Source organism: Triplophysa rosa, linkage group LG15 (assembly GCF_024868665.1).
Source record: "Triplophysa rosa linkage group LG15, Trosa_1v2, whole genome shotgun sequence".
NCBI classification, from domain to species: domain Eukaryota; kingdom Metazoa; phylum Chordata; class Actinopteri; order Cypriniformes; family Nemacheilidae; genus Triplophysa; species Triplophysa rosa.
Genome location: NC_079904.1, coordinates 819,534 through 831,096, shown reverse-complemented (window position 1 = coordinate 831,096; position 11,563 = coordinate 819,534). Strand labels below are relative to the sequence as shown.

General features: G+C 39.9%; 2 protein-coding genes across 3 annotated transcripts in view; both read right to left on the bottom strand.

Moving 5' to 3' along the window:
• Nucleotides 1-399: 399 nt before the first annotated feature.
• naprt (nicotinate phosphoribosyltransferase) lies at nucleotides 400-9,371 on the bottom strand. The gene is made up of 13 exons (XM_057352027.1): nucleotides 9,001-9,371; nucleotides 8,012-8,139; nucleotides 7,849-7,931; nucleotides 7,640-7,770; nucleotides 7,435-7,550; nucleotides 6,927-7,120; nucleotides 4,272-4,409; nucleotides 2,311-2,395; nucleotides 2,124-2,204; nucleotides 1,886-1,988; nucleotides 1,460-1,617; nucleotides 1,073-1,180; nucleotides 400-966 (listed from the first exon to the last, which is right to left on the bottom strand). The coding sequence occupies exons 1-13, from the start codon at nucleotides 9,248-9,250 to the stop codon at nucleotides 880-882; spliced, it is 1,662 nt and encodes a 553-aa protein (XP_057208010.1). The 5' UTR covers nucleotides 9,251-9,371; the 3' UTR covers nucleotides 400-879.
• Nucleotides 9,372-10,644: 1,273 nt separating this feature from the next.
• The window catches only part of lg15h8orf82 (linkage group 15 C8orf82 homolog), a 39,838-nt gene continuing 38,919 nt past the window's right edge, over nucleotides 10,645-11,563 (bottom strand). For both annotated transcript variants that reach the window (XM_057352030.1, XM_057352029.1), the window contains exon 4: nucleotides 10,645-11,369. In XM_057352030.1, coding sequence (XP_057208013.1) covers nucleotides 10,909-11,369 — 461 coding nt within the window. In that variant the 3' untranslated portion in view covers nucleotides 10,645-10,908. The remainder of the gene's footprint in view (nucleotides 11,370-11,563) is intronic.

Sequence of the window (11,563 nt, the reverse complement as noted above, 5' to 3'; positions counted from 1 at the left end):
GTTTAATTTTACTTTCTCATATTCTTATTTATAATGTAGGTGTCATTAAAAAGAATTCTAAATAAGAACAATTTTAATCATTTTAATTCTATACTATTTTACACCTATTTTATTGTATACTATGACAAAAATTACACCAAAAGAACCTATATTTTTGCCATTTACTTCTAATGTCTACATTATTCTTTAAAGATCAAACTTTATTGTTGTCAAAAAGGAGTAAATGTAAAAAAATGTAAGTTATATTTGTGTTTCTCAAATATTGTAACTTACAACATAAAGTCCAATATCACATTAATATACTGCATTTAACTTTTAAGTTAAGTTTAAAGTTAACTTTAGAACAGTGAATTTACAAAAAAAAAAAAACTTGTCTTAAGACAAAATGTTTTCTGTTCCTTTATTTGTAAGTCACTTAGGATAAAACTAAATGCTAAATGAATACATGTACATGAAAAAACCTGTGGACATGTTCTGATGGTCAGCACCACCAGGTTTCTAAAGTCAAATTATTTTTTCAGCAAAAATTTATATGAAGAAGTCCACTTATTTAAATAAAAACCTTGATACATAACGTATTTATTGAATAATTGCAATTTTTATTAATTAAAATCTTTTTTAATGAATTATTGCCATTTTTTTAAATTAAAATATTTATGAATGAATTATTGCAATTTTTAGTTCATTCGCAGAGGTGCATTAATACCATACTCGTCTTCACAGATTTCTATTATTAGTGTTAGAAGACACCGAGAAGTGCCAGAAGAGCGTTAATCTCAGTTTTAATTAGATCATTTGTTTATAAGGAAACAGGGACTTGAAGGCACATTGGATTTCACAGTTTTTGAGAAAGTCAGATGCTGACTGCATTCCATCGCTTCAGTTTGACAACAGAAAGTTGCTTCCTTTATTGTTTCCTCTTCTGATATCAGAGACCAGAGAGTTCAGCCGCTCTGACACAGCCACCTTCGAGAAAATAACCATAAGAAACAAATTCAGTCAAGCAATTTATCACGCGTGTCATTCTCACTAAAACATGTCCAGGTCACCATACTTGTATAGAGAAACTCACAGTGTAATTGTGCGGTTCTTGTAGTTTTTTGTGACGGGGGTGCAGCATTTGTAGAGAAATCTGAGCTTGCTCACGACTCTCTGACGCGCTGTTTATGGGATACGTGATCTGTGCACAAAATCACAAATAAAGTGAGTAAAGTAGTCCGTTGGGGACATTCCTAAACTGCTATCATTGCATGTGTATAACACTATATAAATAGACTTTCATTATAGGATGAATTCGTTTACATGAATTAACCCCTACACATTCATTTTGTATTAAAATGTTCTTGAGAATACCATCTTCAACTGACTTTCATTATAAAGTAAGAAGTCGGTTTGCTGGACTATGACCAATCTTTGGCCAATTTTGTTTTAGAGAAAGGCAGATGTTGGCTGGGTGTACCTGACCACAGGTGAAGACATCCAAACGTAAGCTGGTTACTTGAGCAGGCGTGATGGACTGAAGTGATGTCTCGGACACTAGAGGATAACAGTTCAATGAGACGCCTGCTGTCGGCACGGGCTCATCAGACAGACAGATCAGATCCATCTGAGGATGACCTGCAGAATAAACATCCATTACAACCACATTCAACAAGTTAAACATGCACTCATAATGACGTTACTAACCGTTAAATAAGCCTTTTGGATCGATTCAGTGCTTTTTAATTGAATGAATCACATCATGAATATACGTGAATAATATGTTTCCAGAATGGCATCAGTAATCAAAACCGTTTGATTCACACACGACGGGAGTCTGGGAGGAATGACAGATCACTGATCATTATGAATAATAAAATGAATGGGCTGGTTTAAAGACACTAACCATCTGTGTCCAGAAGTCTGTAGACAGATTTTCGGCCGGGCAGCGTGCTCTTCTCTGGATCTTCACTTAACTTCATTCTGGGCCGACCTCGGACCTCTATCAACTTTAATGAGAGAGTCATTTTATTATTATTAAAATATTTTTAAATTTAACGTTTAAATAGCGCAGAAAAAAACAGGATCGTGTAATAAGACGGTCATGTGTGCTGATGTCTTGTTAACCTTAAGGTTAGATTTACCTTATATACACACCCCAGAGACGGCTGACGCGTACAAGTGACAAGATGAGTTCCCACGCCGACAACATCGATTTCATTATCCTGACAGACAGAGAGAGAGAGAGAGAGAGAGAGAGAGGTCATGTTGTCCTTCAATGCAGATGAACATTGACCCCATTAGTTTGATCATCACGTGATGAGCTCTTACTTTTCTGTTGAGTTCAGCGAGACTCTGTTCAGAAATGCTGTTTGTGCCGACTATGATGAGAGATTCAAACTGTGGTACCGAGAATCTACAGGCAGATAAAAACAAAGCAAGCAGAAGATTTTCAAGGTGTGATGAACTGGGCTTGTTTATTGTTTTATACTGTTGTACGAGGTCTACTTGTGACGTTTGCATGTTTTTTTCATTCAAAAACATCAAAATCAATAAGTAATAAGCTATTTTCTACCCAGGTTTTGAGGCCGGCTCTACAAATGATCGGTTTGAATGGGTGTGCCGCCATGAAGACTTGGAAGTAAACGCCCACTGCTATGATTGGATAACAGTTTGCGTAGTAAACTTAGTTGGAGCCTTCTGTGAATCTGGTTAGACACGTCACGTTAGATTACACATTAGCACCATTCGCAGTTTTCGCACGGTATTAGTATTATCTGGGGACCTCCTGTGATTTATAAATGACCTCCCCACATCTGTATTTCACGTGACGCATTCGCACGGATAAGTGAAGCCTCTGATTTACTCAAATTTACAGACTTATTTCCCGGATGTGATGGCAAGGCTTTGCGTATAGTTTGTATAGCTTAGGTTACACAGTTGCCCTATTCGCACAGGATTAGTATTATCTGGGGACCTCGTGTGATTTATTAATGACCTCCCCGCATCTGTATTTCAGGGCATATCAAGCGATCTCTAACAAAGCAATAGTGACGCATAGTACAAACATGTTTTACTCACATAAGATTGCTGCGCCATTCCTATCACATTCCAACATTGACGGCACAGCACTGCTTTTTAATTTTAGTCTCTCCGCAAATCCATCGTCGACCTCTGCCTTGTTCACAAAGGAATCCGCGGTAATGTTTTAGCCATGTGAGCTGAAACCTCTTTAAAAATAAACTTCAACCACGCATTACTAATGTGGGAATCCGAAGGAAGGTTATGCAGCGACTGTGTTCTTCCACAACCAGTCACTGACTGCACAATATTTTTGCGATCTTTAACAGCATGTTTATTGCTTGCTCTCTCTATCTGGTTCCGCGCAACTTGTGTTACTTCAGTACTGTCATGCGCGAACCAGTGGGCGGGGCTAGAGAAGTAGTCGTTGATGTTCTCTTGTGGAGGCGGTGTTCAACCTATCAGGTGCATTCCAGAACCTGGCGTTCGCTGAGCCTGGTGTCAATAACAGATGTAATCTCAGTAACAAGGGCGTTTTCAGTTCTGACACTTACAGGATGTTCGCGTGAATACGATTCCCTCTTATATAACAAAAGCTCGGGTTAAAATTGTGGTTTTAATTCATGGCACCTTTAAAGTCCACATGAACAGGAAGTTGTGATCGTTTCTACTTCCGTATTCTGACGCATGAAAAGGAGAAAATCAGTGGGTGTGGCTTGCGTTTTTTACAGCGAATTGATTGGATGTATAAAAACAGCCGTTGCATTTTGAAATGAAACTAGCAGCAGACTGACAGTTGAAGGGGAGGAGTTAACGGATGCTCCGCTCCGCCCAAGCCGTCTAATTTACGTTACTTGAGATGGATGGTCATTTCAGGGCGGAAGTGCATTTTCAGATTTTAACTGAAGATTATGAGGGTACATGAATTTTAAAAAGAAAATGACCCACATTGATAAACTATTTACAATAATCGCTGCTATATTTCATGAAAAAATAAGAATTGTAATTTTTAATTTCACTGGGACTTTAACTAAAGTTGTTGGCGCAAAGTTCATGGCTAGCAGGGCGTTGTGGTTGTTAGTGTGTTAATATAATGTGATTACGAGTCTTTATGAAATCCAGGGGTTTTTCCTTCTTTGTACATCTGAGACCTTTCTGTCAGGTTAAAACTGTCAAGACACATGACCTCATTCATGTCTGTGGCACAGATGTAAACTGTCGGGTTAGTCATCATCGCTTATAAAGCACATATGAAGTGAAGAAGCTCTCACTGTTTGCTACATTCTTTGAAGACCCGTCGCACTTCCAGTGACTGTCTGCAGAGGTCACCGCTGTCCAATCTGACACCCAACGGCTGATACTTCAGATCACACAGAGCCAATGCCACGGCACAGAAACACGGCAAACCACTAATGCACAACACACACAACACAATCATCTACACACACATAACACACCAGTTCATCTGTTAAATTCAACTACTCTAAAGTTTCCAAGATATAGACGGTTTCAAAGTGACAACATAAACAAACGTTACTGCGCATGCGCGCGTTCGTGGACTGCCCTTAACTTCCGGTACACATTCACAAACAACAGAGCACCTGTAGATTATTTCTGATAACAAGCAAAAGAAACCGAGAAGAAGCGTTACTTGGCTAAACTTTTCTCCTATGTATTGAATTTAGACTGCGATACCAAAGTCAACCACTAGATGTCAATGTACCATACGGTTTGTTTAAATGCGACAAAACTACAGGACCCATTCAACAGATTGTTTATTTAATAAAATGAACATACAAATAAATTCAACAAAATATTTATTCAATACAATTATCATACAATAAAATAATAATATAATTTAATATTAACGTAAATTACACAAAATATAGTTATATATTATTAGACACTAGCCAAACACAGACAGGACGTTAACTGCAGTCCCCGCGCGCGCGTTCGATGATGCAAATGGAAACGGTTTGAACAGCTGAATGATTTTAATAATTCAAAAAGTCAAACTTTCAGATCAGATAAAAGATTTAAATAGGAATTTGGGGGTTTGTTTTGTGTACTGCAGCACTAAAACATGACTGTTGATGCTTTCTTTTTCAGAAAGAACGTGAAATGTGTGTTGTTATAAAATTTTATTAACTATTAAATACATTTTATTATCTTTTTAAATGTTTTTCACAAATTTCAAGCATTATCGTGATGCATATCGCATGTTGTTTTTTCAGTATTATGCAGCCCTAGTTCCCGTTTTTATCTACAAATTTCTCAATTGATTTGTTTTTCAATATTACTCGATTTTAAAAATTATTACATTTAATCATTCATTTATTCAGAATTATGCTTAACTAGAAAAAAAATGTTTTGCTGTAGAAGTCATTGTTTTTTTATTTTATTGGGAACCCTGTACGCTGGTTGTTTTCACTCACTTTATCTTCACATCAACACCTGTCAGCTTTGTGTCTACTTTTATTTATTTTACGGAAAACATCCAAACCAAATCTTTTCTTGTGTCAAACATAACTGGGACTGCTGTTATAGGGGTCATAAGGCGTGAACACGTGTTTTTCCGTGTCTCTGGTGTGTTATAAGTTGCTCATGCATGTATTAGACACGTAAAATTGCAGAAATGAAAGTGTGGGAACAAAAGAGTCATTCTATGTAAAAGTGAACGCTCACCAGACCTGACTGAAACACCTCATGTAGCCACACCCCCACAAATCTACATCAGTTGGTGGTCTGATTTGACTAAGACCGCCCACATGTATACTCAAGTAAGGTGGGTGTACCTGTCAGTACAATTGAAGAGGAACCTGATGTTCCAAATATGGTCAGAGGCGTCACATTTCCCTCACACGCTTGCAGTATTCGACCAATCACTACGCACTGGTTAACTGGCCAATCACAGCACACCTCGCTTTTCAGAGCCATGAGCTTTGCAAAAAATAAGTGCGTTTCAGAGAGGCGGGGCAACGGGGAGATACAAACATGCACGGTGTGTGGAAAATACAGCGTTTTTAACCTTAAATCATGTATACACATTGCATTACATCTAAAACATACAATTATGTTAATTTGAGCCGTGTCATATGACCCCTTAAACTCTGGGCCATTTTTGGGATTTCCGCCTCAATTTGGCATACCCAATTTTAAACAGACCCCATAACCATGTACAGTGGTGTAAAAAATGGAATATTTTTGTGTAATTTCACAGTAAACCTCTCAAAATTGCATGTAACACAGCGGAAAGTGCATGTAACAAGCGAAACTTGGTGTTGAGTGTGGTGTGGTGGTGTTTTGGTCCGCCTCCCCATATCTCAACCTCTGACTCGCCTATTTGGACAAACGAGGGGTCTACAAAGAGGTCAGAGTCTCAGCTTCTGTTTAATGTGTATCTCATGTGGATAGACAGAGGTTAGATATTTTACTGAATTTTTAACTACCCAAGCTTTTATGTAACGTTGTTGACGCAGCATGTTGATGCGAGACATTGGAAGTGGATATTTAACTTTTAAAACCACAAAAAGAGGTAAGAATGGACTTGTTTTGTAGAGAACAACCTACCGAAAAAGATTATGTAGCATTTGCGGCTAAGTGTAATGGTGGGATACAGTTATTAGCTCAGATATTTGATGGATGTGTTGTTTGTTTACAAATATAAATTTCATACATCATAATTCAATCGACTTGCATTTGATGTGTGGTAAAATATCAATAAATCCAACTGGAGATCTATATTGTGAAGAATAAGAACTTTCATTTGATATACAACTTGAAGATGTTGGACATATTTGAGCGTTATGAAAAATGTTCATGTTCATAAACATACATGATTTTAAAGAGGCTATGACATGGGGATGTCCAAAGAGTTTAACAAGAGACACCGGTGAGCATGTGATTCTCCTCTGCAGGTGTCTTACCAGCTGACGCTGTAGCTGTCAATCACAGGCAGAAATTTGTGGGGGTAAGCGATGGCGAACGACATGAACGCCGCCAGTTCGCCCTCTCGTATGAGCTCCGTCTTCGACCCCAATAACTGACACACGGAGCTCAGCCGTCCCTTCACCTGACTGATGAAGTCAATACCGCTGCCGCCGCCCACAGGGGTCAGAGTCTGCCAGAACAAATCAAGAATCATACCAGCTGTTGACCACAAACGTGACCACATGACATATTTCACCATACAATCAAAAGAGAAAAATAAGGACATATATTTCAATTATAACAATATGCTGCATCTCACTCAGTCTAACACACAGAAGCGAAGCATTTAAGTTAACCACGCCCACTTATTTACATATCGAGGTCTGTTTGACATTTTATTGCGTCACAATTGTATACACGTTCACCTCAACAGTAAAATATGTAAATATAACAGTCCCATGATCCACAACATCTATAATAACAGAAAGTGACCCAACAACACACCTGTGGCCACACCTCTGCCAGAGAGGAAAAGGAAGTGACGTAAGAGTGCGCCATGGTGCCCGCAACTGGAATTCCGAAGAGACGACCAGCGAGGGTGTTACTCGTCGAATCAAACCCTGGAAAAGAAAGAATGAGCTTCCTGTTTTAACGCACTAGATATGATGCTTCCAGATATGACGTTAGATGTGGCCTCTGCGTCCCGTACCACCGATGAACGTGTAACGGGAGGCGGTGAGGCCTCCATCAGGACCCTGAGCTCTTCTGAGACCCATCTCTATCAATCTACGCCAGGGACCTGCGGCTAAACGGAAGCGAGCGGCGTTACTGCACACCAGACTGAGAGGAGAGAGAGAGAATATATCAACTATAACAAGACAAACATTCAGAAGTTAAAGAATGAAAGACACATGATACCTGGCGTAGTTCACCAGACACAACAGACTGGTCTCCAGCAGCTGAACCACAGCCAGCGGCCCTGACACTTCTAACAGAGGAACCTGAAGTACACAACAACACAAATCACGCACAACCTGTGTCATACAACAACATTCACGCAATGGCTTAATAGTGCACGTACTCTGGCAAAGACGACAGAGCCCTCGGGTACAGCAGAGACAGACACGGATGAGCAGTCCAGTTCCTTCAGATACACAAAGAAATCCGGATCCGTGTTTGCTGGAAGCACAGAGCGTAAATACTCCACATCTGCAACACACACATGTGATGGATAGACAGTTTAACATGTAACATACATCAACAGAGCTGTTGCTCATGTAATCACAGCCATGTGACCGTCACGTGAATTTCCTCTGTAGTGTACACTGACATGAGGCCGAACCCTTAACCCTGTGACGATCCAGTGAAATGCTGCACTGCGATCGGCTGCTTCAGGTTTGTGTCTTACGGCTGGGTTCATAGCTGCAGGGTTGAGATCCTCTGCCTTTAAACCAAGGTCAAAGGTCACAGACACACGTGTTCATCTGACATTCCTGTGTTTCTCACCACAGGCTGTCATGTTCTTACTAACTAGAATACCCCGGCTCAAACTGCTGCTCAATACCTAGAAAGCATAACTAGAAAGAGCATTCACAGCCAGCTGTGCCCAAATATGCTGTTAAAAAGTGCTGTCTACGAAGACAGCCAAGTAGGGTTTAAAAGGTTTGCAAAAGGAAAAACATTCTAGACGCCAGACTGTTGAGACACACTACAGAATTTAGTTCATCTAGACAGCTCACTAGGGTCACAAACCTCTACTTAGAAATGTTGTCTTGGTAGGGAGCGAGTTTTTAAAAGACATACTCAGGAATGTTGCCTGGGTAGGCAGCCTGCTATGTTCATAGACAGATGCTCAGAAATGTTATCCAAGTAAGCACACTATGTTCTTAAACACAGGCTCAAAGGTGTTGCCTATGTAGGCAGCACACTTTCTTCACACAATCCTTCCTAGGTAGGCAGCTCAATTTGCGTTTTGAAACACATTCACACTCGAATCTGGATGTTTATGACACATAGACATGTTGACTAGTTAGACATCTCACTAGGTGTTGAGACGCAGTCCATACTCACCCTGATCTGAGAACGCAAAGTTCTCGAGGAACACCAGACAGTCGTTCAGACCTGCGAACAGTGAGAAGCCTCCACCGAACGGGTTATCCCGGAAGAAGAGCTCGAACACGGCCGGTTCCCGGTGTCTGTCTGCTCGCCAGTACGCGTACGCCATACTGAACTGGTAGAGATCGGTGAGTAACGGCGGCACGCGGGTCATGACGGAGCGTTTGAGATCCGCGCGCACGTCACTGTCCTCACATGTCGACATGATCTCGGTTTGTGTTCTCACACATGCGGGTTAAACTTTCTTCACCGTGAACTTCTCCTGGATTCAGTCTTCGCTCCCAGCACGTGAATGGCCCATACTGGTTCCTCTGGGTTTCCTGCTAGTATTCAGACTCCGCCCACTTACTATCATGCGTGTAAACAGCTAAGACATCCTTGCTAAAAAAAACGAATAGAAACCATAATATACATTTTAATGGGTAGGCCTATACGGGCGTCTGTGTGACTCTACTGGTAATGTGTTGGGTTCTATATTGTTATCTGGCAGATGAACCAACAGAACACGATTTATACTGAATTAAAAGCCAAAACATAAATCAATTTGGTAAAAATCTGATTGTTTATCAAAGTAACTGTAATGGAAACGTTTTTAGCAGGCAAGCGACTCAAACCTTCTCCCATAAACAAACTTCAAGTCACGTCACGTGCACACATTTTTATTAACGTGAATGATTAATTTCTGACACTGGCGTCTTTTGTTCGGTTTTGACTAGAAGGGATACAGCTACCTCCACTGGGCCCCCCAGGGGCCACGGCCCCCAATTTGAGAACTACTGCTCTACAGTAAAATTTCACTCCAGAAATCACAGAGAATGCAAAACAAATCCAGTTAAAGTAATTAATTACTAGTTACTAATTACATATTCAATAGAGTAATTAGATTACTGTACACATTACTAATTACACTCTATATCCTATATCATTGGTGATTCAAGGATATGAAACTGCTCTTTTAATTCGCTCAAATAAATAATATAAAACTACATAAAGTAGTATTGTTAACTGACCAATGTATTACAAATGGATTTTAAAAGTTAGACTTTGAATTTTGATGTCAATTCCACTATTGCACACACATATATTACACACAGTAGGCTATTAAGTTTAATTACATCAGAAGTAACTGTAATTAAATTAGAGTAATCCCTTACTTTTTCAAGGTAAAAGTAATTAAATTACAGTAACTAATTACTTAGTAACTGCTATAGAGAATGTGAAGCTTCGTCACGCCGTGTTGAATGTTGCGCCATCTTGGGAGGATGGCTGCCAGTGCGTTCAATGCAGTGATTAGTTTGTCTTGTTTGATTAGGAAATATAACTACGGTAGGTCGATCTTGCTGTGTTAAAAACTGCAATAGCATTACGCAGAGTCCTTCATGGAAAAGCCCCTTGTTCTTTCACTTTCGATTTCTCAATATGTCAAACAAAATAAGTAACGGTACATATCAAAACAATAACAGTAGTGGAGTATGATCCTCCCAAGACATCAGCTTCACATTCTCTATATGACATTGAGACGTGTTGTGCTGTTTGTTCAATATAAGTGCACACACTTATTTTTGAATAATTTAATCAGAAATACATAAACTGGTTAACTGTTGTTGTCTTTAATTATAAAACGTTTTATAACCTGGAGTCAACCACTGTCAAAATGTATATTAAATGAAATCTTTTTTGTCATAGCTTGGCTACCTGACAGATTTGCCAAACATGAAGAAATCAGTCCGTTCACTCACCACACTATAGCCTATACATTTATTTCAGCTTGATATATAGAATAGACATTCATTTAAGCAGTACATTTACAATCTATTGTAGTTTATTGACAGTACTGATTACATGTATACATTGAAATTCTCTTTAGAATTCACCACACACGTGCATCTTTTGGGACAGTTTCTCCAACTCTTTCGTTAAAGTGTGTCGATGTCCTCCCCACAGAAAATGAGTGGGCTGTCCTGTACTCTCCTGACCCGGAGCGTACTCAAAGTGGGAACTCAGCTCAATGGCTAAAGCAGAACACACCAACCCGACCCCCCCTCCCCGTTCGGGACCAGGGTGGTAAACTCTTCCGCTGACCGGATGCATGAAGAGAGATTCCGCACGGAACGGAACGGTCAATTTAGTCCCGCCCCCGCAGTAGGACAGTCGCTCCTCCAGCCCCGCCTCTGATAACAGGTGCGTGAAGACCACAGGCTGATCTTCACAGCGCAGGAAGTTGCGTTCACGCCCGCAGAGGGAGAGGAATGGAAAGTCCTGCTGGTAGCGGCCACTCTGGTTGCATTTCAGGCGGCTGAAGAAGAAAACTAGGAAGTGCTGGTCTAATGAACAGAGAACAGACAGAATCAATGGCAAAAGCAAAAGTAAGTGAATCTTTTAGAATTGATCATGTTGTCCATTTTCATTGCATACGATGCAATTCAGTCAGTTATGTATTTATCTAAATTAGTTAAACTATTCAATTCATATGATCCGAATGAGGGTGAATACCAGAGACAGAACAGAGACTGCTGCG

What these genes read in the sequence shown, in the direction of transcription:
- naprt (XM_057352027.1), bottom strand. Translation starts at nt 9,250, where the DNA reads ATGTCGACATGTGAGGACAGTGACGTGCGCGCGGATCTCAAACGCTCC. An exon ending in CTCTGGGGTGTGTATATAAG is followed by an intron (nt 1,989 to 2,123) that starts GTAAATCTAACC and finishes CTCTCATTAAAG; the next exon opens with TTGATAGAGGTCCGAGGTCG. An exon ending in ATGTCTTCACCTGTGGTCAG is followed by an intron (nt 1,181 to 1,459) that starts GTACACCCAGCC and finishes TTTTGTGCACAG; the next exon opens with ATCACGTATCCCATAAACAG.